The sequence below is a fragment of the Equus asinus genome, chromosome 11 (assembly GCF_041296235.1).
Source record: "Equus asinus isolate D_3611 breed Donkey chromosome 11, EquAss-T2T_v2, whole genome shotgun sequence".
NCBI classification, from domain to species: Eukaryota; Metazoa; Chordata; class Mammalia; order Perissodactyla; family Equidae; genus Equus; species Equus asinus.
This window is the reverse complement of record NC_091800.1, coordinates 78,599,812-78,627,248: the sequence shown is the minus strand read 5'-3', so window position 1 is coordinate 78,627,248 and position 27,437 is coordinate 78,599,812. Positions and strand designations below refer to the sequence as shown.

General features: G+C 38.9%; 1 protein-coding gene across 2 annotated transcripts; it reads left to right on the top strand.

Moving 5' to 3' along the window:
• Positions 1–929: 929 nt before the first annotated feature.
• ARGLU1 (arginine and glutamate rich 1) lies at positions 930–27,235 on the top strand. 2 transcript variants are annotated; one of them, XM_014841842.3, is made up of 4 exons: positions 930–1,551; positions 9,811–10,036; positions 12,305–12,388; positions 26,407–27,235. In XM_014841842.3, exons 1-4 carry the CDS (start codon positions 1,205–1,207, stop codon positions 26,569–26,571), a joined length of 822 nt encoding a protein of 273 aa, XP_014697328.1. In that variant the 5' UTR covers positions 930–1,204; the 3' UTR covers positions 26,572–27,235. The 2 variants fall into 2 exon arrangements, 1 of the variants encoding a protein (XP_014697328.1); XR_006533780.2 differs by having other exon boundaries at positions 940–1,551; positions 9,811–11,878.
• Positions 27,236–27,437: the final 202 nt, after the last annotated feature.

Below are 27,437 nucleotides of genomic sequence, written 5' to 3'. Positions count from 1 at the left end.
GCCTCTCAGCAAAGGCTGAGGGATTCCCTTATCAGGACCTTGTAACTTGTTAAAGTTTATTCCTAAGTATTTTATAGTTTTTGTTGTCATTGTGGAGAAAATCTTTTTAATACTTCACTTTTAATAGGTTATTGTTTGTTCAAAGGGAAAATTTCTAATTTTCTTCTACTTCCCTCTCTTAAGTCAAGTCTTTTGCTGAACTGTTTTAAAAATTGAGGCACCGAGCTTTTCAAGGTTTCCTATCATCTGTGAATAGTAATGTCGCCCCTTTCTGCGGCGTGATAGTCACACTGTGGTACCACATAGGAACATAGCTTTCCTGGCTAGGGCTTAGTGGGGTTTACTGTTTATGCGCAAGGGCTTTGCACCATAGGTACACACCCCTGCTCTACCACGTGCTAGCTGTGTGACCCGGCCAACTTGCCCTGGACCTCAGCGTCCCCATCCTAAAAACGAGAACCGAACGCGTTAACAAATGCAAAGCATGTAGAACAATGCCTGGCCCACGAAGCCCTGCATTAAACACTGGCTTCCACTGATCAAAGCCTGCTGCACACTTTATCTCCTGTAAGTCTCCCAACCACCTCGTGCAGTTATCTCCATTGCACAAATGAGGAAGCTCCGCTCAGGGAGGCAAGTGATCTGCCCAGGGTCACTCTGACACAATTCGGGGCTACCTGACAAAACCAGCGCCTCGAAAATAATGCAGCCAGTTCGTGCCGAGGCATGACTTCATTCGCACCCAAACGTGGACAGGTTCATCCTTACGATGTTGGCAACTTACAGAAAGCAAAAGCGCCTAAAGCACACGCGAAGGACTCTGGCTCCCGCGCGCCAGGCGGCGGCGTCGCGGGAGCTGGCGGAAGAAGCCGAGCGCGCTCGGAAACGTTCGCCTCGCCTTCGGTACCAATCGGCAAGGGGCGGGTCTCGCGCGACGGCGCGTTCAGCGCGGGGCATTGTGGGAAGGGCGGCCGGTGCAGCCGCGGCTGCCATCTTAGCAACTCCTGCCGTTGCGGCCTTGTCGTTGGAGGCGGCCTTCGTGGCGGCCGTCGACCTCAGGGAGCAGTAGAAAGTCAGCTGGCTGACAGCCGTCCTGTCCCCGGCCTCGACAGGACGGCCAGCCCGCGTCCGGAGGCGGAGGCGAGGGCAGCTGGGCGCGTGAGGGGCCCGAGGCCAGCGGTTAGTCAGAGCGTCGCCCGGAAGGATGGGCCGGTCTCGGAGCCGGAGCTCGTCCCGCTCCAAGCACACCAAGAGCAGCAAACACAACAAGAAGCGGAGCCGGTCCCGGTCGCGGTCCCGGGACAAGGAGCGTGTGCGCAAGCGCTCCAAATCCCGGGAAAGTAAGCGGAACCGGCGGCGGGAGTCGCGGTCCCGCTCGCGCTCCACCAACACGGCCGTGTCCCGGCGCGAGCGGGACCGGGAGCGCGCCTCGTCCCCGCCCGACCGCATCGACATCTTCGGGCGCACGGTGAGCAAGCGCAGCAGCCTGGACGAGAAGCAGAAGCGAGAGGAGGAGGAGAAGAAAGCCGAGTTCGAGCGGCAGCGAAAAATGTGAGCGCCCGCGGGGGGAGGGGCAGGGCGATTGGAGGTGGCGGGGCTGGGGTGGCGAGTGGGAGACGGGGGGCTGGGGAGTGGGAGACGGGGGGCAGTGGGAGAAGGCGGAGCTCGAGGCGGGGAGAGAGGGGGCTCGGGCTTTGGGGGCCGCGAGAAGGGGAGTTGGAGGGGTCGCAGGAGCCGGCCCGAGAGGCTGCAGCCCTGGCACGTGGAAAGTCTGGGGCAGGACAGTCCCATGAGCTGGCTGGGAAGGTAAAATAGCGGGGCTCCTGCAGGAAAGGCCTAGAGCCGAGAAAGCGATTTTGGCGCGAGAGAGGAGGAGAGTGCCGGAAGCAGGGGGTGGAGTTCCGAGCGGGGTTGGGCTGCGTCGGCCCGAGCTATCGGCTATGCTGAAGATGTGGATGGTGAGCGTTTGCTGGCCCGCTGGAGAAGAGCAGAAAGCAGTTAAGCCGTGGGGTGCAAATCGCAGCTGGCTAGAGCGCTGGAGTATTGCGGCTTAAATTAGGGACAGGGCTTCTCGGGAGTAAGACACGTTAGGTGTCCAACAGTACACCCCAGAAAAATGCGTTTTACTTTGGCGTATTTGCCTTGTTAAAGATGTCGCCATCACGTTTCTCGGGACTACTCGGTTTTTGTTTTTGTTGGGTTTTGAGGTGTAAAAACGAAATGCGTAAACATTAAGTGAACAGTACGATGAATTTTGACGTTTGAATTCAACTGCATAACTGCCATGCTAATCAGAGCCTATTCTCTTTGTGCTTTTTATTAATTTTGGTTTACATTTCTCCGTAGAAAACCGGTGCAATTCTGTTATTTGTTTCCCCTTGTAGTGTGCTTACTGTTTAGAAGGCACTTGACTATTTGCTTTTATTTTTGCATTGCTCACATACAGAACTTTTATGTAGGGAAAATCAGAGTCACAGTAAGGTTCCTAATTTGAAGTACCGTTTGGGTAAAATTTACTTCTGAAAAAGTGTCACTTCTCAAGTATCTTTGGATCTAAGAGTAGGTACAAATAATCCCAAGTTAGTGAACTTTTGGGTTTAAAATGTAGGGTGTTGTTTTGGTTTAAGGCCATGGTACTGTGATGCTCTGGATATTCATTTTCCAAAGCCGTGTTGAAAGGTAAGGTTAGACAGATGTGCTAACCCTCCCTGTTTAGCCAGCCACCTTCCTCACTTCTTCAGTGCATGTTTAGAAAGTGCTCGTGAGGCAGGAAAGTTAGTGAATTTAGAATTTTTCTGAGAGAAATTTCTGTGTACTGAATTGTCTAGGAGTTTTAAATTTTTCTACATTTGCATTTGTGTTATATAGGTTTTCCATCAGAGTTTGTTTCTAAAAGCAAAGTTATTAAGAGGTAGGGGACCGGAGCACTAACTATAATATTACAGAGGAAGCAGTACCTGGAGAGCTATTTGGCTGCATTCCTTTAAAACATGCACCATGCTTTCATTTTTTCTTTACTTCTTAGAACTGTCAGTGATATACATGTATGTATTTAAAAACCAATTACAAGTAATTGTTTCACAACAAACGTTGATTATATAGAACCCAGTTTTTTGGTCTGGAACGAGATCCTTAACTGTAAAGATATGGCTCTCAAATAACTATCAACAGATGTACGTTTAAAAAATTACCTAGGACGTCTCTGAGATAATTTTCCCATGTGAAAATAAAGAAGACCTCTAAAGAGCAAAGAGTTGTTATTTCACTGAAAAGCTAAGACTCGTAGGAAAAGTGGAAGGAAACTTGGTATGCAGAGAGAAGCATTTAGCAAGCTACACATGAATAGCAGACAAGAAATCTAGGGATGAAATGAGAAAATAGAGCAGCTGTATAGTTCCAAGTTGATAGAAGAACCAAACTACCATTAACATTTATGAAGGGAGGAGGGGGCAGAGCTAGCAGCCACCTGGATACCATGCAGTAGACACTACTTAATATGGTCTAATGCCTTGGAAATAATGCGAAGGAAACAATGGAAAGACCTAGGTTTTGGAGCCTTGGGAATGGGCAGAAGTAGTTGTCTGTCTCCAACTCTGTGATGGTTAGTTCATTCATTCAATTAATATTTATTGAGGATTTATGTAAGATGATTGACCCCTCTCTAAGATCTTGATCTAGCTTGAAGACAGGTAGTTAATAATGCAGTGTGGTGAATCCTGTGATGGTGATGTACCTGTAGAAAGGAAGCATTCTAGATGGGTAAACACATGAGATCTAGGAAGGAATGAGTGGCGGATAAAAATCCAAGACTGTCAGGCTAGGCATGGGAGGATGCATGTGACCAAAAGAGAGAGTCTCCTCCACCCCTGCCAAAATAAAGGGAGAGGGACAGAATGGTCTTCAAGTGGAGTACAAAGGTGAATGTTGACTGGAACAGAATGTTCTGTAAGTACTAAAGTCATGGAGTGACTGGAGAGGTAAATAGAAGGCTGGAAATCATGGGACGAATCTTGTATCCTGTATTAAAGAGCTTGGGTTTCATCTTAGATACAGGAAAGGTTTTAAGCAGGCAAATGGCATGGGGCTTTTTTTTTTTTCTTCCCAAACAGATCACTGACTGTTGTATAGGATACGAACTAATTACAATAAGTCTACAGAGGAGTAGTGAGGGAGTAGTTGTTGGAATGGAAAATGAGAAAGATTTAAGAAACATTTAGGGCAAATAGTTGGATGTGAAACTAAGAGAAAGAAAGCATTGATGTTGGCTTTCAAGGTTATATTGTGGCTATTGCATCTCAGCCACCAAATGTTTAAGTAACTACTGTGTGTCAGACACTGGTTAAAATGTCAGAAGTCTGATGGATAGAGAAGAGGGAAAAATCAAGGGGAGTTTCCTCTTGGCACTTGGGCTGTGGGCACTAATTTTTGGATATCGTGAGTTTATCCAAGGTTGATACAGGGGAGTGAAGCCTGGGGGAAACCTTAAGAGTAGATAGAATGACCCAAGAAGAGTATGGAGGGAGAAGAGCAATTAGTTCATGGCCTGAAAGAACCTAAGGGGGTCTTTGTATTTACAGTTGGACAGAGGAAGACAAGTACGTGGTGGAAGCAAAGTAAAGGGGTACCAGAAGAATGCACAGTGTCTAGAGGTCCAATGTGAAATGGAGAGAGACAGGAAAATTAGAATCTACTGTTGGGCTTAACCAGTTAGAAAGTCTGGTAAGATTGGAAACGAGGTTGCCTTGCCATTTACAGTTCTGAGGCCTTGAATAAATTGCCTACCCGTGAGTTTGATTTCTTATCTGTGAAATGGAGGTAACTGTCTTGCTTATTGTGAAGATTAGAAGCAGTGCATTAAAGTCTCTGGACTGTGCTTGGCATATAATGGACCTCAATAAATAATGTTTTTAACATAATTTATATACATCCAGATTGAACTTGGTGAATTTAAGAAGTGATCTTACAATGTAGTAAAAGGCAGACCTTAAAAAATTTTTTTCTTCCGGCCAGCCCTGTGGCTGACTGGTCAAGTTCACGTGCTCCACTTTGGTGGCCCAGGGTTTCCCTGGTTCGGATCCTTGGCGCGGACATGGCACCATCATCAGGCCACGCTGAGGCGGTGTCCCACATGCCACAACTAGAAGGACCCACAACTAAAATATACAACTATGTACTGGGGGGATTTGGGGAGAAAAAGCAGAAAAAAAGAAAAGATTGGCAATAGTTGTTAGCTCAGGTGCAAATCTTAAAAAAAATTGTGGGGCCAGCCAGTGGCTCAGCGGTTAAGTGTGCACGTTCTGCTTTGCTGGCCCGGGGTTCACAGGTTCGGGTCCCGGGTGCGGACATGGCGCCACATGGCAAGCCATGCTGTGGTAGGCGTCCCACATATAAAGTAGAGGAAGATGGGCACAAATGTTAGCTCAGGGCCAGCCTTCCTCCGCAAAAAGAGGAGGATTGGCAGCAGATGTTAGCTCAGGGCTAATCTTCCTCAAAAAAAAATATTTTTTTTCTCATTTTTGACTAGCTAATTCACGGTTCAAAATTCAGATCGGTTGTTTTCTGTCTCCTCCCTGTGTCCCAGCCATTCAGTTTTTTTCTCTCTCTTCCCTCCCCGCACCCTTATTATCATTTTCATATGTATTCTTTTGAGATGCTTTATGTTTGTTTATTAGCTGTTGAAAAAATGAGCAACTGAAAATGACTTGGAGTAAATCAGGGAAAGGTCAACGGCGTAGTAACTTGCTATAGCCTGTGGTATCAAGGTTGAAACATACTTAAGCGTTCAACTGCATGACAGATCAAGAGCCTTCTGAATTAGAGTATCTAAACCAGCTACAATCTATATGAGTGATTCTTAGAAGAATGAAAAGCTCATTGTGAGAGCAAAGAGCAGCTTTTATGAACAAATTCAGTATATGGAACTGTGTATTTCAGGGAGAGGAGGTTAGGGTTTTGAGACAACATTAGGGCATAAAATCTAGCTGAGGATAAGAATTTTATGAGTTTTTAAAATAGTCATTTTGGTACTTAAATCTTTGTGCATGGCTTTGCCTCTCACACTGGTCCTGGAGAATCAGTGTAGGGTAGTAGACAACTTAAGGTCATTAACTTTGGAGTCTACCTAGGTTAATTCACCTCTCAGCAACATGGAGTGAGCCAGAGCCCAGCTATAAACTGCTTAGCCACAGAAATGCAAATGATGACATGGTGTATGAAGCTCTTGGCGCAATATTTGGTACCTGTTCAGTACTGTACTGAGTAAATGCCGTTTGCTAATAATATGAAGTGATTCCTGGAAGTAAGCTCCTGGGGTTGACTTCATACATTTTGAAGACATTTAAAAATAATATTGCCAGTTGCTCTGTACAAAGTGATACTCATTTAATAGTGCTGTATTGCTGGGCTCTTGCTGTTTTGTTTTAATAGTTGCCATTTTAGAGTTGATTGTGACTAGTGTCACAAGCAAATAGCTGAGAGCATGGAGAAAATGGGGACCTAATGTTATACCATTTCCATTGAAAAACTTGAAGATTTTGATTCTACCCTTTCATCAGTGGCACAGTTTCTTGGCAAGCGAATGGATTCAGCAGAAGAGCCTGAGGAAAAGATTAGAGATCAAAGAACATCAAGAGAGTGGTACCTCCTATGGCAAAAGTTTTAAGGAATGGATAGGCAGTGATATTAGATGATACATCTTTTGTAAGATATTAATGACCAAAAGTGTTTGTGGTTTTATTTTTGTTTTCAGTAAAGTTTCAGTGCCTTTTATGAAAGTTAGCCTAACAGCTGCTTTATCATTGATTCTGATAATGAATTTATCATCAATAAAGATGAACTCATGCTTAATTCGGTTGTACAGGTGCCCATTGGTTTTCTGAATTCAGTGTGTGTGGGGAGGGGAATTAAAGCAATATTGGGCTTTGACGTTTTCAACACTGGATCTAAAAACTGATTTTAAAATTCTTTCTGATTACCAAGGTAGCAGTTTTAACCTGACCAAGAATAATAGCAACAACAGAAATTATATTCTTGATAATACTTGTAGGGGAACGGTTCTCCTGTGGCGCCCTCACCATGCCTGTTTCCACGTAGGACACAGCTGCTGTGGCGCCCTCACCATGCCTGTCTCCACGTAGGACACAGCAGCAAGGCTTAATTACAGTTGTGGTGGGATGCCCTGTGGTTCCTCCAGGAACAAAGGGAGATAAGCAGCCTTGTGAAAAACTCCGCTAGGCCATTTTTCATCCTTCCGGTTTCAGTTGAGCTTGGGACTTTCCACTTGCTCTCTCCTTCCGGCTACAAAACTACTGAGCTGTAGTTAGAATTGGTTCCTTAGCCGCAGAGCAGCCCACCACCTGTGCCTGCACTGCCCGTCCCTGGCCCAGCTGGTTTGGTGTCCATCAGTGGGAGCAGAGAGCAGAGTGGGAGCTCATACCATGTGGATCTGGCATTTGTTGTAAGTAATAAACTGAGTTTATTTACGCTCGTTTTCTCCTTACTGACCAAATCTGTGGAAATGTGGCCCTATTAGTCATTGTGCTATAACTATTAGGGACTGCTTGACAAAAACCTGAACATGTATCAAGTCTCTTCCACCTTTCCCAAATCCCTGTTAGTTTGGAACTGTTTCTATTGTTAAGCTAACCTAAAGCTTTATCCTATTCTTTTCCCTCTTTTTTACTTTGTGTGGAAAGTTTTAATTGGAACTGTTCACATAGTCCTTTTAATAGTTGAATGGTACCATTTTTGAAATTTTAAAATAAAGTTTCTTTTTAGGTTTCTAATTTCATAAGAACCAACTAGCAAAAGTGTGTGTGTGGGTGTATACTTTTGAAACTTTGTATTATGAAAACTTTCCAATGTATGCAAAAATAGAGAGATTGTTATAATCCTAATATTCCCATCATCCAGGTTCAGCAATTGTCAGCCTTACTTGTTTTCTCTCATTTCTTTCTCTTTGGATGAACTAGAGAAACAAAATTTTTGTATTGGAGGTATAATTTCCATTGAAATTGCTACCTGATTTTCTTTAGATATCCGTGGCAATTCATTTTTAGTGTTGAGGTAGGTATCTCTTCTCTTTTACTGAGCTGCTTATAGATAGAAGCTTATTGAAACTACCATAATACTAAATGTTATTGGAAGTTAAAAAAGAAAAGCAGTGTATTTAGAATATGTGTGTTAGACTTTCATATCTTTTTTTTTTTTAAATAAAAGACATCAATAATTTTGTGTTGGGGAGGAGATAGGTATGAAGCAACAGAGTCTTCAGAATGGGTATTGCAAATATCTAGAACCTAAAAGAAATTATGCTTTCTCAAGTAGCTACTTCCTCCTTAACAGAAAAATGTAGAGATTATAAATGCAGAAACTGAAATGCATCAGAATGTTAAAGATACATTGGTGTTAGTTATGGTAGCACTGTGAATAAGTCACAGGAGTTGAGAATGAAAGCACTTGAGTGAGAATTGAGTCACTCCCTAAAATAGAGTTGAATTGAAGTGGATTGGGGTGTTTAAAGATCACTTAAAAACTATAAAGTCTTTACTAAACAGAAAAATTAAATGACTGACACATATATATGAGTCATCAAAAGATATAAAGGATACAGGTTGTATTTCATTTTGTGGATTGTGAGAAAGTTGAAGCATTAATAAATTCGCCTCTTAGGATTTAGATACACTTCTCAAGGAGCCTCTGAATTCATTCATTCAACACAAATTATTATCTCAAATAGTGTTGTTCAATAAAAATATGTGAGCCAGCGATGTAATTAAAAATTTTCTAGTAGCAACATTAAAAAGAACCTAGTGAAATTAATTTAATATAGTCCCAATCTATCTCAAAATGTTATCATTTTAACATATAATCAAATAAAAATATTTAAAATTTTTAATGTATTTTCTTCATACTAATCTTCAGTTCAGACTAGACACATGTGACTAGCAGCTATCATATTGAATATCAGTGGTGTAAAATGACTGGGGTTTCCACTCTAGTGCCTTGATAAATATCAGTATTTTCACAGAATTTCACTTTGAGTAAATAATCTGGTTTATAATATCTAAATGGAATTAAAATAATTAAAACAGTATCATGCTTCATTGAACTTTTTAATAGAACTGATAATAAAAATATTTCCTTCCACTTTGCCATCTCTAGAAGAGCTTTTAATTGAAAATCAGTTAACAAAAGAAAGAAGGTACCGTAAAGGGTATAAAATTCAGAACCTCAATAAGTTGGTCTGTATTTTCACTAAAAGCTACACTACTATTGCCTTAGCAGTCTGAATCTGTATTTATTCTGACTTTGCTTGGCGGGGTGTGGGGGAGAAGGAATTTAGCTGGTCTAAACTGCTTGCTATATGATAGTTTCTCCTGACTTCTGTGTAACTCAGCTCTTAGGCGAAGTGGAATGGCAGATGAGCACATCTCTCTATTTACCAGCTTGTTCTTTCATTATAAAGTTGATAGCAAAAGTGGATTTCCTGTTTCATATTTATAGTTCCTAAAGTAAAACTAATGAATTAGGCTCTTTGTATGTACTAGTCTTTTTGTATTTAGAAAGTGATAGGAAAAAAAACACATGGTTTTATATTTATTTGAATGTCTGTTTTATATTTATTTGAATTTCTGTATCACTTAACATCTTGGTATCTGTCATTTACTTGAATGGTACGTTAAAATGAATAGTAAACTCTTAGAAATATATAATCAGGCTTAGTGTTTACAGGCTTTTAACTAGTTTTATTTCGATTCTTAGGTTTATTTCTTGTATTATCTAAGTCATTTTTTCCACTTTGTTTGCTAGTCGGCAGCAGGAAATAGAAGAAAAACTCATCGAAGAAGAAACAGCACGAAGAGTAGAAGAATTGGTGGCAAAAAGAGTAGAAGAAGAATTAGAGAAAAGGAAGGATGAAATTGAACGAGAAGTTCTCCGAAGGGTGGAGGAAGCCAAGCGCATCATGGAAAAGCAGTTGCTCGAAGAACTCGAGCGACAGAGACAAGCTGAGCTTGCAGCACAAAAAGCCAGAGAGGTAACGCTCGGTCGTTTGGAAAGTAGAGACAGTCCATGGCAAAACTTTCAGTGTTGGGTGTGCCTCCTGCTCAGTTCAGAAAGAGATGGAATACAGACTAATTCCTTTCTCATCTAAACTTAACATTGCTGCGAAAGTTAATCTTTTAGCCTATTCAGAAGTGCTGACATTTAAAAGTTATTTTCATAAAACGTATTCAAGGATACTTTTTGATTTAACGGAACTGGCTTACATATTTGAGAAGTGTTTGAAACTTTTGCCATGGCTGCAGGACTTACATTCTTTTGTGGGAGGGTGGGGGGAGACAGGGAGTGGTAAAGGGAAAAGGTTAAAAATCCACCTGTGGTTGTGTATTCTTCTTTTCTGTTTATCACTCTTATTACCTAGACTGTGAGAGGCTTTTTGCCTTCAGTCAGATTAAAAAGAGCAGGGCCTAACATTGAGTGACAGCACCTGCTTTTGATAAATAGGTTTTCTTGCTCTTCTTTTTTTTCCTTTTATCCCTCACCCCCTACCCCAAATCGTGCTCAACACAATGGACTAATTCTAGCATTCTGATCATAAGGCCCTCCATTTTCCTAATGTGTTTTAAGAAATCTTTTTAGGAAAAATGTCCAGATTATTCATCCACTTTTTTAGTATCTACTAACAACTCCTTTTTTTCTCTAGAGAGTTATGAAGGAACAGGTTGTCCTTGTCTGGAGTCAAGCTAAACACATGATTTGTTTTATCAGCAGCTGGAGCAGAAGTTGAAAATGTCTTTCTGTGAGACAGTAATTTGCTACTGAAGCTTCATGGCTTATTTGCACTGATTACTCCAGGATCCTAAAACTTGTTGAAAGTCACTGAAACACTCAAGGCAAATTACTTTATAGCATTGAGTGTCCCTCAACATAGTTTGCATAATGAATATGAATTCCATTGGTGTGTGCCATAGGAAATGCTGTAATTATATTTTCTTAAAGTTAAGTATTTGATTCAAAAATATATGTCGTCATTTTTAATCTTGGCATTATTGTGGACAAGTTGACATCATTAAATCTGTCTGTTTAGCTTAGCTTTTCAAATGCATTTTCCCTTGTGCTGTCTTTAACTAGATATACATGTCTATATTTGGTGGATATCATAGACTGTGCAATTGAATGTATGAAATTTTTATATCAGTGCTTTTAATGAAGATATTTTTGGAGTAATGGTGCTGTCTTGTAGCGAGTTATTAATCATAGGAAGATTTTTTTCTCTTCATTTGCTTTTTGTTTCATGTTAACAATTTTTTTTTACACGGACACAACCCTCTGACAGTCTTTTCCAAATATTAAAATCATTTGAATATGTATGCTGTGATCTGAACACTGCCCAAACCATCAAGCAATCTTCATATAGTTTGCATTATAAAATCTCATTAAATTCTCCAAGAAAAATAAATGACAGAGTTTTATTTCCTGACCATGCACCCCCTGGATTCCTGAATTTCAGTTCAGACTGTAGATGACAAGATAAGCTGCCTTTAGAAATTGTCAACATCTGAATGTTAAGTCCATTTTCCCCATGGAAGAAGCCCTTAGTTCCATGAAGTATGGATTACCATTTGTATTTTTCACTAACAGTAAATGTATTTTTCTTATTAATTGTTTGCCTTAGGAATGATGAATTACATTTTTTGTTCCTTCTTACCATAAACATCTGCATTCCTCAGCTCAGCCTTCCTTGTATGTTGTTTCTTTATAAATGGTTGAGCTGCTGATGCAGGTATTGCCAAGCTAACAGTACAAATCATTTTAAAGAGGAAGCTGGCGCGTATGGCAGCCGAGGAGCACACTCTGCAGGACACTGGACAAGACAGTAAATATTCAACTTTTAATGCTGATTAAAGGAGTATAGGTAAAGAATACGTAGGTATACATAATTGGTGAGACAAATATTCACTTTATTTATATTTTATATATTATTTTTTTAATTTGGTAAATACTATCCAGTTTGTAGTTGTCCTTGTTGATTTGTGTGATATTAAAGTATTAGTAATAATTACCAGGAAACTATCATTAGGGAGGGATTAGTCGGTTGCTGTTTGGACTGGGAGGGATGATTTAAATTTAGTGCTAGAAACAAATTTTAGTGGCTGCACAGTTTATCGTTTGTCAGACAGAAGGTAGCTGTAAAGCTACCCTGTAAGTCAGATCAAAAGAGTTCAGAGGAAGATTAGTAAAGATTTATCAATAAAAGTAAACATTTTATTTTTCTAACATCTTAACATGTCCTCCCCTTTAGGAGGAAGAACGTGCAAAACGTGAGGAGCTAGAGCGAATACTGGAAGAGAATAACCGAAAAATTGCAGAAGCACAAGCCAAACTGGTATGTGGAAGGCATATGTGAAAAATATTTTGTATTGCTTTATTTTTTTCTAATTTTATGGAATGATTTTGTGCTCTATAGTTCACTTATCTTTTAGAGTTTTCAGGGTTATTTTAAGGGATTTGAGGCAAGGGTAGGAATAATTGACTAGGTTTTAGCTGCTGTCTTCCAGAGGAATCTATTTGGGGACAATCCAGGAATTCTAATTAATCTGGAGAAAATTCCAGAATTTGCAGTAGTTTAAAGCAGTTTTACTGGGGGAAATTATACCATCCTCCACCCCAGTGTTTTCTTTGCTAACCACATTCACACTTCTCCTATGCCTAAAAAAACAAATAAAAACAAAAGCTTGAAGGTATTTAAACCAACTAAAATGTAGCATTTCACTTGGCACTAGTTGCCTTCTTACCAATTATTACACGAAATAAGTAGGTAGCATTTATTTGATAGTAAGTGTACCAGATTAATAAATACTTTTTCTTATTCTAAATTTTCAATCTAGCAAGGAATACAGAGACTTAAATAATTACAATATGATACAGAGATGTAAAAGGCAACACAGCAATTTTTAAATTTTAACAAGCCAGTGTAAAAATATTGAGGTAATCTTTTTAAAATAGAAAAAAGTTAATCAGTATCACTTCTATTTTTTCTTTCAATTCTATTTTTTAGTACTGTTCTGTATTCTGTTTTGTTTTTATTAAGCAAATAACTAGCATTTAAAGTGGAATAAAACTTTGGTTGTTTTAGGGTTTTTTCATTTAAGAGTGTGAATATATTTTGAAACAGTCTCAGTATGTGAAGAAGAAAAGTAGAATTAAAGGACCATGGTTATAGAGAATCTGAAAAACAAAGGAGATAGTTAGGCAGTACAAGGAAAAACTTTCTTTTTCCCATGTATGTGGCACATAGGAATTCTTCTTAAAAGTAAGAATATAAATCAGAGGTGGAAGGAAATTTACTTAGGATGAGTGGGGGATTAGTGGTATTTAGTGCCCAGGAATGAAGACATGCCTGAAGAGGAACTCTTGATTTTAGATATCTAGAAAAGCTTTCTCTGGTTAGAAACGTGTTGAGAATAAAACAGTCATAGGAAAACATTTGCCACTAAATCATACTGTTGACTGAGGAAGAAAAGCAAATTGTACATTCCAGTTAAATGGTTTAGAAAAAATAATTCTGTGACTGTATTTATAAAGGTACAGAAAAAGATCTGGGAGGGTCTAAGTAATTAACAGTGGATCCCATTGAGAGTAGGGGTGAAGGAGGACCATAAATATTGTGTCCTATAGTTGATAAGAATGTAAACAGTTAAAACTGTGGGGCACTTGGTTCTAGAGCATGGTCTTTTAAAAGATAGTGTGCCCCACACAAGAGTCGATACTGCAAATATCCTAAGGAACTTAATGAACTTGACACAATGGATTCTTAGTTATCCCTGTTCTGGTTATCGTGAAGTCCGTAATAAAAAGGGAAGACTTAATCCTGCTTTCCCAATGAAAAGACCTTAAAATCTGCTTAGGTAGAAAAAGTGATATGAGAGAGAACGGGATGAGGAGTCATTTTAAGATAGATCACTACATGCTCATTAATAAGTATGTAATAATGGTTTTTTAGTTGATTCCATGTAAGGAGAAAATCTCAGTGCAGGTAGGAGGAAGTAAGAAAGTGTGAATCTTAATTTGAGTTTTGGAGTGTGAACTTTGAAGGGTAAATACAGTCTGGTTTGTAAGGCATGGATATTTCCAGAAGGGAGGAACAGTGTAATTGGTATTTAAAACATTGAAGCAAAATTACCAAGCAGGTGGGATAGAATCCTCTTAGGACGTGATAAGAGATTGGATAGTGAGTTCAGTTTGTGGGTGGCCTGGAATGCCAGATTATGACTTCTACAGCAAAACTCCTCAGCTTGGTGTGCGCTGCCAAGATCTTGATCCCTTCTGACCCGAGGGGTGGCTGGGTGCTTAGGGATAGCTTGGCCTCCTTAGATTTCTCTAGGAGCCTTCTTTGTTTACCCACGTGAGCCATAAAAATAAAACTCTGTGTGGCATTACTGGGAAAAGATTAGCAAGCATGTTCTAGAACAGTGCTCCTCAAGTGGTGGTAATTGGCCAGTTGCTGTTTTTGTCTTTTAATCCCAGTTTGTCTCAGACCTCTACTTTTGCAAAATACTTTTAAAGTGAATTATTAGAAAAATGAGGTCAAATTGCTGTAAAAGCTTCTAGAACACTTATTCTTGGTTTTTCTGTGTCTTTTGGGGGATCAGTTAGAATTGGCGAACTGTCACTGGTTCGTGGGCCATGCTTAGACTAGCGCTGTTCTAAAACATTTGAGTTTGATCTAACGGACTGTGGTGACACCATTCTGACTGCATGTAACCAATAAAATTTCATTGAAAAGATAGTGGAAAAGGAGCTTGAATTTGAAAAAATTTGGGAAGAATTTGGACATAACTCATTTGCTTCTTGTGTTTGATAAAGTTGGAAGCATAAGAAATTATTGTTGATGTTGGAGAAAATTAATTTTTATTTGGTTCTATTGGGAGTCAGGCTTGCAGGGAAGTGGAGTGTGTAGGAGAAGACAAAAAAATGTTACTGTATAAAGATGCAAGGCACATTTTGAGGTTTCTTTCATTTGTGTTTTCCTTTCCTCTTCCTGTCACTTTTGAGCACAGTTCTTTAATCTTTATACACGTTTATTGGGAAATACTGCGTGGAATGTATTGAAAGTTCCATTAAAATAATATATATTTGAGAAAGGAAGGGGAATATAATAGATTGTTGTAGACAACATGGGACTTTCCTGGGTATGTCAGCAGTCGTAGTTTATCTTGAACTAAAAGTTCTGTTTGCTTCATGACATAACAAATATGCCAGAGATGTGGACAGGTTCATTGTTCTATATGAAGCAAGAAGAATAGGATGTATCCTTGCTTATAGAAAGTGAGGGAGGAAGAGAGAAGGGCCGAGTTTAGGGGCCAACTATTCACGTAATGTTTACTGAGAAACTATTATGTGTAAAAAGCAATTTGGAGATAAAAATAGACAAGACAGGAGCCAGCCCAGTGGCCTAGTGGTTAAGTTTGCGTGCTCTGCTTCAGCTGCCTGGGGTTCGTGGGTTCAGATCCCGGGTGCACACCTCCGCGCTGATCATCAAACCGTGCTGTGGAGGCATCCCATATACAAAATAGAGGAAGATTGGCACAGATGTTAGCTCAGGCAATCTTCCTCCCCGAATGAATGAAAAAGACAAGACATTAAGTTCTTTTAAAGAATTGAATGTGTTAATGCTAGAGACAAGGACAACTCCAAGAAAAGTTAATATTTGGAAAGTGATGTGGACAATGTGAGATAATTGACATAATTGTCTTGGGGTGGCCCAGGAACCTTCCTGGAAGAGATGTCGCTAAGCTGAGCCTTGATGGATAATTAGAAATTGAATTTAGGATAGGGATAAGAGTGTGAAGAAATGAAGCAGGGCAAAGGCCTTTTGGGAAGCAGAGTTAGAATAAAGGCAAGAGTGTATGGGATCTCTCAGGATGGTGGGTAAAGTTGTAGTAGTGGTAGAAGTTGTAGTAGTAGTCCAGCTGTATGTGTACTAAGAAGTTTGTGTGATATTTAATGGGAGATGAAGTTTTGAAAGCTGGTTAAAGAGAGGTTGGAAGAGAAAGTACCCTGGGGGAGATTTCTTAAACATAACCGTGAAAGACTAATACAGTGTCTCTTACAAATCAATAAAGAAGACCAACTCCCTAACAGAAAAAAACTGAGTGAGAAATGTAAAAGAGGTAATTTGCACACATAGAATGAAAAGTAACTGTGATAAATTCCTGAAGATATATTCCAACTTCAATAGGAAAGCAAGGAAATGCCCCACTCTTTTCTTTTTCTCTAATAAGAAATACCAAATTAGACAAAACTTCTTCTTTATTTCATTAGTACCAAGTGTTGGCAAGGATGTGGTAGGAAGAGACTACTTTTTTGTATGGTGATCCTGGGAGTTTAAATGGATAGGGCCATTTTAGAAAATAACAGTAAATCAGTAAATATCAGGAACCTTAAATTAGTTCTGCTTCTCAGAATTTCTCTCATGGAAACTGAATCTGTACAAATAAATTTACATGGAAAAATGTTCTCCATGTTATTTAGAATAGTGAAAATTGCCCAGATTTTTAGATAAATTATAACACATGCATACAGTGTATTTTTCTATAGTCAAAAGTATTTGATAATACAGGAGAAACAGCTAAATATAAAACTTACGTATACATTATGATCCTGCTAATTTGGAAAGTATATTTGTACATTTTAGTAGATGGGAAAATATGCCAAAGTGCTAAGAATAGTTTTCTTTAATTGGTAGACTTATATGTACCTTTATACTTTCATCTAGTTTGTACATTTTCTACAAGTAATGTATATCACTCTTACAGTCTCATAAAAATAATTAGTAAAAAAAGTAAATTTAAGCCAAACTTTGACTAACTTTTAAGTAGGTCCTTATGGCAGGAATTCAAAGATTGGTTCCAGTAATGACTATAATAAGGAATGCATTAGCTTAGCCACATGGGCTCTCATATCTGAAAATAATGTTAAGTGCTCTAGACCAAGGGTATTTTTTGCTCATTCCAATTCCAAATTGTTTATCAAGATATTTGATTTTGTCTGTCCATAAGGAGGCAGAAAATATTAACTGACAAACATAGTTGATTTATTAAATTAAACAAGAATTAATCCTAATGTGGCTTGGCTTGACTTCACTTGTCTTTTTGGCAGATTGGTTGCTAGTTCTTGGGTTAGTATTGGCAATGCACAACTATTATCAAATATTTGAAAGGCTTTTGTCAATACAGTGGAGAATTTTAATTTTCCTTAAAATGTTAAAGATAGTATTTAAAATTTTTTTAATTCTTCTTCACATAGTTTTTTTATGATGTATTTGGGAGAAGCCCAGATACTATTCTGAAATGTATATGACTCTTACTTATTTAGAAAGGGAAACACTAAGAATGGAGATAGTTGCTGCTGTGGAATAAAATGGTTTTTTTCCAGGAGGTTGTGTCAGTAGGATAAAATGACCCTCAAACTATCCCCTGGTGAAAATTGTAGTAAAATGAAATCTGGTTAATTAATCTGTGTATAAACACCTAGACTATAATAAGAATCAGACTGACAGTTTCTAATAAAATTATAAACATGCTGATGAGAGGGACAAGTTAATTTTAACTGGGGTGATGTTCTTTGAAATTTTAAAATATATGCAAATTGTAAGTTCTAGATCTATAGTCTATTTCCTCTCTTTAGTATTGAATTAGTTTTCCACTTACCCCTTGCCAAATACGGAGATATACCATGTTAATCATGGTGTAACACTGAACCTCACCAGTTTGAGACATGAAAAAATAGTACCGTGTTTGAAAGTTGAATATATATGAAGTATTCCGCATACAGTTAGTTGGCTCTCTGTATCCATAGGTTCTGCATCTTTGGATGCAGAGGGCTCACTGAGAAGCTTGAGCATCTGCAGATTTTGGTATCTGAGTGGGGTCCTTGAACCACTACCCCACTGATACCGAGGGACGCCTCTACTTAAGTTTTAAGTAAATCAGATCTCACTTTGCAATTAGAGAGCTCTGAAAAGAGTTCTTAGGAAAATGTAAGGAAGGATTTTTTAATGAGTTTGTGTGGGAGGCTTAAAAATACCCCCACCCCCCCAAAAAGATATCCATGTTCTAATCCCTGGAACCTGTGTATATTACCTTATATGGCAAAAAAAAAAAAAAAAAAAAAAAGATCTTTGCAGATGTGATTATGTTAAGGATCTTGATGGGGAGTTTATCCTGGATTATCCCCTGTGCCCAAAATGCCATTACATGCATCCTTATAAGAAGAAGGCAGAGATTATACCACACAACACACGCAGGCGAAGCTGAAGACAGAGCAGAGAGAGATTCGAAGATACTGGCCTTGAAGATTGGGGTGATATGCTTAGAGGGCAAATCCTGCCAGCCGCCAAGAGCTTGAAGAAGCAAGGAATAGACTCTTCTCTGGAGCCTCCAGTGGGAGCACAGCCCTGCTCATACCTTGATATTGGTCCAGTGGTACCAATTTCAGACTTCTGGCCTCCAGAATAATTTTGTGGGGTTTTTTTTTTTTGGAGGAAGATTAGCCCTGAGCTAACATCTGTTGCCAATCCTCCTTTTTTTGCTGAGGAAGACTGGCCCTGAGCTAATAGCTAACATCCATACCCATCTTCCTCTACTTTACATGTGGCACACCTGCCACAGCAGGGCTTGACAGGCAGTGCATAGGTCCACACCCGGGATCCAAACCTACGAACCCTGGGCCACTGAAGCAGAATGTGTGAACCTAACCACTGCGCCTGCAGGCCAGCCTTTAATTTTGTGTTGTGTTGTTGTTTGTTTGTTTTTTTAGAGATGGGCACCTGAGCTAACATCTGTTGCCAGTGTTTTTTTTCCTTTCTTTTCTTCTCCCCAAAGTTCCCCAGTACATAGTTGTATATTCTGGTTATGAGTGCCTCTGGTTGTGCTATATTTGAGACAACGCCTCAGCATGACCTGATGAGCGGTGCTTTGTCCACACCCAGGATCCAAACCAGCAAAAGCCCGGGCTACCAAAGTGGAGCACGCAAACTTAACCACTTGGCCACGGGGCCGGCCCCTTTTGTGTTGTTTTGAGCTACCAAATTTGTGGTAATTTGTTACCTAAAAATATGAAAATGGTTTTGGAATTGGACAGTGGGTAGAGGCTGGAAGAATGTTGAGGCACATGATAGAAAATGCCTAGACTACTTTTAAAAGACTGTTGGTGGAAATATGGACTTGAAAGGTGCTTCTGGTTAAAGCTCAGAAGCAAATGAAGAACATGTTATTGGAAACTGGAGGAAGGGAGGTCTTTGTTATAGAGTGGTAGAAAACCCAGATGAATTGTGTCATACAGTTAGGTGGAAGGCAGAACTTAGTGGTGGATTTGCATAATTAGCTGAAGGTAGTTCTAAGTATTGAAGGTGCTGTCTGGTTTCTTCTTGCTATTTATAGTAAAATGCTAGAAGAGAAAATTTGAGGAAAGAACTGATAAGTAAAAAGAAACAAGCACTTGATGTTTGGGGAAAATTCCAGTCTATCTAGATTGCAGAAGATGCTAAAATTAGGAGATTCACTGTTAGAGAAACTTTCTCTGGAAAGAAGGCCAAGGGTATGACTGGTCAACCTTTTGCTAGTGCTGAGGAGATTATACCTGTAACTCATAGGTTTCCTCAGCCATTTTAGCAAAAGCCAGGATTAGATGAGATTATCCAGGAAAGATCTATGGAGGACCCTCTTGTCCAATATCCTGACATACATGGGAAACCCACAATGTTTTTGAGGATGTTATATTAGCAGAAACACTGCCGATTTGTACTGAAAGGGACAGAGAGAACATAATGATGAAAGGCTGTCAGGCTGTCAACAGACTCCACTCATAAAGGAAAAAGTGATATATGAAGACAGAATGGAGAGAGTTGAAGATACTGGCCTTGAAGATTGGAGTGATGGTTTTGCAAACCAAGAAACCCTGGCAGTTGTCAGAAGCTGCAAGAGGCAAGCAACAGATTCCTTCCTAGAGCCTCCAGAAGGAATGTGGCCCTGTCAACACCTTGATTTCGTTTCAATGATACCGATTTCGACTTCTTACCGCCAGAATAGAATTTTTTGTTGTTGTTTTAAGCTGTCCAGGTTGTGGTAATTTGTTAAAGCGGTCTAGGAAATTAACATAGCCTGAAAGAGAGTGGGACATTTATAGTAGAGTGAGCTTATATAAGTTGAAACAGCACAGCACTTAGGATAGTTAATAGTGATGTGGTTACACATTTTAAGAGACAGAAAAATATGATATGGCACCAAATGTGCATGTGAGTTAAATATTTTAATTTGAAATGGTGGGGAAGTTAGGATTTTCAATCTGTGAGAGACTCGATCCTAGTTGATAAGGTAAAAAACTGACTTAAGATTATGTTAATGTATTCTGGGCAACAATTTAAAAAAACTTTCTGGACGGGGGCTGGCCCCGTGGCCGAGTGGTTAAGTTCACGCGTTCCGCTGCAGGCAGCCCAGTGTTTTCGTTGGTTCGAATCCTGGGCGCAGACATGGCACTGCTCATCAAACCATGCTGAGGCAGCGTCCCACATGCTACAACTAGAAGGACCCACAACGAAGAATATACAACTATGTACTGGGGGGCTTTGGGGAGAAAAAGGAAAAAATAAAATCTTTTAAAAAAAAAAAAACTTTCTGGACATTAACGTATTGACATTGTGTAGGGTTGCTTGAAGGATAGAGACTGAAAACAAGAAGGCCACTGAAGGCCAGTCAAAAAGTGAGGGCTTGAATTGGTATGGTGGCAGTAATACTGTAACGAGAAAATAGATAAACTTGGTGAGTGATAAGGGTGAAGTGAGAGGGGAAGAGGAGGAAAAAGGAAGGGAAAGAAAGTCTGTTTTAGGAACCACTGAAGACCTGATGTAATCATGCTAACAGGCAAGAATCACCAGGTGTTTAAGGACAACTTCCACAAAAAGGAGTGAATGACCAAGACAAAAGAACTCACCTGAAAGAAAAGAGAATTCAGAGTTAAAGATTAAAGATGAAAAGAACCATGTCTAGATGAGTATATGTTTTTTTTTAATTTTAGGACGTGAATCATAAGCTCCTGAAGGCACCAGCTCTCTCTTTTAACAGTATTGCAGAGCAGTCTCTCCAGAGCCCTGGAGAGCAGTGAGTTTTGCACCTAACATTCCATACCAAGCTCAACTGCCAGTCAGTTCCTTCTTGAAACAATTGTTTCCACTTAAGGTTATGTGGGATCTCAGGAGATGTTATCTAATGTTGAAGTTTCAAAAACATATTTAAGGTTATAAAGATAACAAAAGGGGAATTAAAATGAGAAAAAAAGGGGCTAGAGGAAGTGGGTGGTGGTATGAATTCTCTTCAGATGATAGCTAATGATATCCAGTAATGATATACTCTAAGGAGGTAACTCTCAGAATAACTAAATTGCCATGGACCCCTGGAGGGTAGGGAGGATTGCTTTTTTTTTAATCTTTCTGGGTTGTTTTTTAACCTTCTGTAAGAATAACTTTAGAAAATTTAATGTATAGTTTGCTAACGGTCAGAACTAATTACATCACATTTGTTTTTTTAACGGTTTCTTATTTGTTGTTTGCCTAAAGTGGGATATACATTATGCTTCTTATGGAAGGGAAGATGAATCAAAGAATTAAAGTTACAAGTGGCAGAGTGGAACAGGTGTCTGTGTCTCAGAAGGTTAAATGCAGAAATCCACATTTCTGAGTAGTGGCATGATTCCTAATTGTAACGTTCATTCTTTCCTATCATTGCTACAATCATTCCTAATAAAAGATATTTCTATCTTTGGATTCTTTTTATTCTGTAAAATTTCATATGTATCTCAAGTACAGAGAGGTAGATTTCAGTATCCCTGTTTGCTAAAGAGACTGCTGCTAAGGGTCACCTTGATGTAAAATTATAGGCAATGTAAGAAGAACACTCTGAAAAGAGCAATTTTGGAAAAGGCAGTGGGACTTCTGGGTGAAGGGTGTTGGGACAGAACTGGGAGGGGTAAAAAGACCCTTCTGTAGTGGTATATTTTGCTCTTGTGTATTTCATCTCATTAATCACTCAAGTGGGTGCAGGAATGAAAGCCACCTATATGAGACAACACAGAGTCCTGGATATAATGTCTAGAGAGGCCCACCCTCCTGTAATGCCTCCAGTATTGTGAGTGTTGGCTTTCTCTTTGGCCTGCATGACGTCCACCATGTAATCCTTGTAGGAGAGTTTGGTATTGTTCATCTGTACAAATACACATGCACATACATTCCCCCCATTGGGAATAATGCTTTCTTTTGTATAAATTTGAAAGAGAAGAGGGGACAGGAACAATGGATGTCCTCTGGCAAGGGGGATCATCAGGAAGGAAGCAGCACGTTAGGCAGTTACTGCAACAGGTGGTGATGCAACAGGTGGTGAGGGTTTAGAATACTTAGGAAGTAAGGTGTAGGGTCATACCACTTATAGATAGATGGGCAGAAAACCAGTTTACATCACTTGAGAGCCACTATATTAAAATGAAAGATGGCTTTGGTTTTTGCTTGACTGTTTTTTTTTTTGTTTTACTACGGTGTAATTGAATAACATTTATGCTTAGTTTAAAGCTATAATAGAACAAAATACAAGTACTTGTATGTAAAGACAGGAAATTCACCTGCTCAATTCATTTTCAAAATTATTTGCATTATCAAGTACTTGTAATATGCTTAGCACTAGGGATAACACTGTTAGCTATAGTGCCTGAGGAATTACAGCTCCCCCTCTACACACATACACACTTACATCCTTTATTTGTAGACTTGAGTGAAACTGAAACTTTTCTTTTTCTTTACCCAATCTAAAGGTAATTTCAGTGTAGTAGAATTAGTATTTTGTGTCTATGAAGGATTTTACTTTAAAAATCTTGGGGCTGGCCCGATGACGCAGCGGTTAAGTTCACATGTTCCGCTTCTTGGCAGCCTGGGGTTCACTGGTTCGGATCCTGGGTGTAGACATGGCACCACTTGGCAAGCCATGCTGTGGTACGTGTCCCACGTATAAAGTAGAGGAAGATGGGCATGGATGTTAGCTCAGGGCCAGTCTTCCTCAGCAAAAAGAGGAGGATTGTCAGTGGTTAGCTCAGGGCTAATCTTCCTCAAAAAGAAAATCTTGTTTGCTTTTAATTTTTTGAATAGGTGATGTGATCACATGATTTAAATTTTCTTTTAGAAAGATAAACAGTGAAGTCCTTCTGCCTTTCTCTCCCATCCACCTTCTTCCCATCCTCATCTCCAAAAGGTCTATTTATTTATGTTTTTGGTTTGTTTTTCCAGAGTTTAAAATGCATATTTAGGCAGATACAAATATGTATATTTTTATTCTCTTTTTTGCATAAAAGTCGGATACAGTACATACTATTTGATACTTTGCTTTTCTGACTTAGAGATTTTTCCATTTCAGTATATAGGGATTCCTGTCTTTCTGTTTTGTTTTCTTAACAGCTACATAGTATTCTGTTTTATAGCTCTTCCATAATTTATTTAATGGTCCCAAATTGGCAAATATTTGGGTTTTTCCAGTCTTTTACAAGCTATGTTGCAATAAATAACCTTATTCAATTTTTCATGTGGCAAGTATATTTATAGGATAAATTCCATAAAGTTAAATTGCTGGGTAAAGTATTATGAAGATGTAATTTTGGAAGATAGTGCCAAAGTGCTCTTCGTAAGATAGCATTTGGTATTATACTTTTGAATTTCTGTTAATGTGATAAGCTAAAAAAAATGTTATTTCTGTAATTTTAATTAGATTTGTGGGTTCAGGTTGTGTTGTTCAAACCTTTCACTCCCCAAGGTTCTAATCTGATTTCCTAGGGGCTGAGTTAGAACCTTAGGGAAAAGTGAGTCTGGGTGTTTATGTTGGTAAGGGTTTCCCAAGCACATGCACAGACACTTAGAGTCTTTACCTCGGTTCACTTGCACATGCCAAGCTGTGTGATAATGTGTTAAAACTGTGGATAAAGTAATTGGCATATGAATTCACTAAAGATGATCACAAGCAGATAATTCTGTTGTAATTATCAGTGAATGTCTAAGCAAGAGTGGTGATTTGAAATGGATTTTGATGTGTAGGTAGGATTTGAGTAGGAGGAAAGAATGGCATGTGAGCAAAGGAGAGGAGGAGGAGGCAAGATAGAAACGAACGAAAATTTAAGAGAGAAAAGTAGAAACAAAATTGAACCAGATTATAGAAAGTCTTAAATAGTATGCTAATTTAGTAAGTTAAGCCCTGTTCTGTACACAGTGGAAAGCACTGGAAGTTTGAGGGCAGAAGAGAGCAGTGCTCAAGAGAGGTGAGACTAGCAGCATTGTGTAGGATGAATTGAAGGGCAGAGACTGGAAACGAGGAAACTATTTGAGAGAGATGTGGGGCCCTGAACTGGTATGGTTGCAGTGGAAGTGGAAAAGAAACTCTAGCTGAGAGACTATAAAAGGAGAATTAACAAACTTGATGACTATTTGGGTGTGTCAGGGGAAGAGGGAGGAGATAAAATAAAGCTGTAGAATACAGATGGCAGAAGGGAAGGTAGAAAGGCTGATTTATTTTAGGGTTAGATTTGAGGAATTCAAATCTTGAGTATGTAGAATTCTGAAAGTACCCAGAGGTCTCCCAGCTGGGTGTCCAGTGGAAATATACCTTAGGAAAAAGATCTGAGAGACAGAAGGTATATTTTAGCTCCCTGTTGGATCTTCCACCTTATGAGAGTACAGAAATTTAAAAATGTATGAAAATCCACTCTTTTTCTTCATCTTCCCTACCTACTAAATTCCCACCATTTTTAATGCTGCTCTTCCTCATCTTTGACTTTACTTGATTTCAGTGGATTTTCCCGGCTGTCCGTCTTCCATGTTTTAGTCTACACCCCGCCCCCCCCCCCCCGCCACCGTATCTTAAAGTAAAACAAACCTTTTTGTATTACTTACCTATTTAAAAGTTGGGTTTTTCCTACCCACAAGATAAAATTGAAGCATTTTATGTTGCGTATCAGAGTCTATTACCTTCCCTATCTTCTGCCGTAAACCCTATAATTTAGTCACATTGAATTTTACTATTCCCAAAACCTATCAGTGGAGACAAACAGGACTGATCAGGTGGAAGACCTTGGTAATTTGAACCTAGTGTTTTGTATTAAAAAATTGTGGGAGGACAGAAATTTTTTTAAACTGAACAGGAGAATGAATAAGGAGAAAGGTCACTAAACTTATTTTTAGTTTTTGACCATCTAGAAAATAATTTCAGTAGAATAATGAAGATGGAAGCAGTGACTCTTTAAAATTTAACTTTGGAACTAGGAAGGCATTCAAAAGATGCAGAGAATATTTTAAGATCAAGGTCAGATAGCATAAGAAGGACAACTGAGTGATAACTGAGATTAAAAATTCAAAACAGCAGGTTTTCTCAGCCTTGGCACTGTTAACATTTGGGGTTAGATAATTCTTTGTTGTGGGGGGCTGTCTGTGCATTGTAGGATGTCTAGCAGCCTGCCTGTCCTCTACCCACTAGATGCTAGGAGCCACCCCTCAGTTGTGACAACCAAAATCACCATCACATATTGCTTAATGTCCCCTGGGAGAGAGGAGTAAAATTGCGTCTGAGAATTAAGGAAGTGGGCATGGTATCTTTGGGAGTGAAGAAAGCGAGACTTGATGAGGAAGGAGACCATGAGTAAAGAGGGGAAATACATAGAGAACACAGGAAGGAAGTTGGTTGCTTGAGACTGAAGGAGTTGAAGGCCCTGCAGGAGTTAATTATACCAGTGTCCACTTGAAATTTATCAGATAGCATTTTATAGTCACCCACGTCAAAAACGTTTCCTGAGTTTTTCCCTCTCTGGAGAAAGGGATCTTCAGTGTTTCTTGATTGTGTATTGACAATATAATGTAGCCCCAGTGGGAATTTTTCCTATAATTTTATGTATGCCTTTCTAGTTACAAATTTAGTTACAGTAATTGCTAGATAATAGACTGTTTGGATAAATCCATGCCTTGGTTCATAATGACAGTTTTAATCTGATGCGCTGAAGGTGCAGACAAAAATAGGTAATAGGACAAAATCTACACTTGATCTCAAGACATTTTTACAAATTTCTTTCCATTTTCAAAATATGTAAGTGCTTTCCTATAATGTGTTCATGTATTTTTTCATAAGAAACAAAATTAGAAAATATAGGAATAACTAATAAGGAGTGCTTTCTAATTCCTTAATATTTTCTTCTGTCACTTTTTGTGTGACCTTAGGCAAGTTTTATTAAACATACATTTGACTACCAATTGTCACCTTATTTCCCAAATATTACTAATAGAAGACATGAAATTCATAGAAAGTTCTGATTTTTGCTTTTAATTTTCAGGCTGAAGAACAGTTGAGAATTGTTGAAGAACAAAGAAAGATTCATGAGGAAAGGATGAAACTAGAACAAGAGCGACAACGTCAACAAAAAGAAGAACAAAAAATTATCCTGGGCAAGGGGAAGTCCAGGCCAAAACTGTCCTTCTCATTAAAAACCCAGGATTAAATTGCAAACTCTGAACTTTTTACAAAGAAAAATGGAAAAACTTTGTATGGTAGCTTCATGTTGAAGTGGTTTTTTTTTGTTTTGTTTTTGTTTTTTTAATTTGGAAAATCTGGAAAGTTAGCTTGTTCTAATAGGGGCTATGCTCTGCAATTCCTTTTTTTCCCCCCTTAACTTTCATTAAGTCAAATCCTTATCAGATCATTGTTGTCTTCTAAAAGTGATATATTTTTCACCTGTTTGGATTCCGTATTAGTGGTCTGAGGAAGAGCAGATCACTTTGTAAACTACGGATGGTCTGATAAGGTTTTTACTGACCCACTGACTTCAGAGTTATACTCTGTTTATTACATCATAATGCTGGTTCTGCTGGCTTTTTGTTTTTTTATATATTTATAAAAAAAGAAAAAGTTGGTAATTGCATTGGAAGCTCCCAGAGTGTTACTGGACCCATGTGGTGTATTGTTAAACCAGTGTCCTCAAGATACTGTTGCTCTTGATGTTCCTGATACAGGTAAGGAAACAGTTGGTCAGCTGTGATACAAAATATATATACAGTCAGTATTGTCTCTGTTCAATTTGTTTTTATTTCATTGACAAAATCAAACCAGCATTCCCCATTGTGTAAATAAATGATTTTGCTGAATAAAGTCAAGTCTTAAATTCCTATGTTGAAGCAATTTTTTTTAAAGTTCTGTTAAGTCTTAAAGAGGGTGGTTTACTTTTTGATGGTCAACAATTTAAAAATCCTAGAGCTATGCTACATTTCCTCTCATTTATACTTTTAACATAGGATTTATATGTACATTAAATATACTTGTGAATTAGTATTTAATGGCTATTTTTACAAGTATCTAATTTATGCTGAT

Excerpts from the sequence above, each read along its gene's own strand:
- ARGLU1 (XM_014841842.3), top strand. The coding sequence starts at position 1,205 with ATGGGCCGGTCTCGGAGCCGGAGCTCGTCCCGCTCCAAGCACACCAAG. Across the intron at positions 1,552-9,810 it reads TTCGAGCGGCAGCGAAAAAT|TCGGCAGCAGGAAATAGAAG; the intron begins GTGAGCGCCCGC and ends TTTGTTTGCTAG. Across the intron at positions 12,389-26,406 it reads CAGAAGCACAAGCCAAACTG|GCTGAAGAACAGTTGAGAAT; the intron begins GTATGTGGAAGG and ends TTTAATTTTCAG.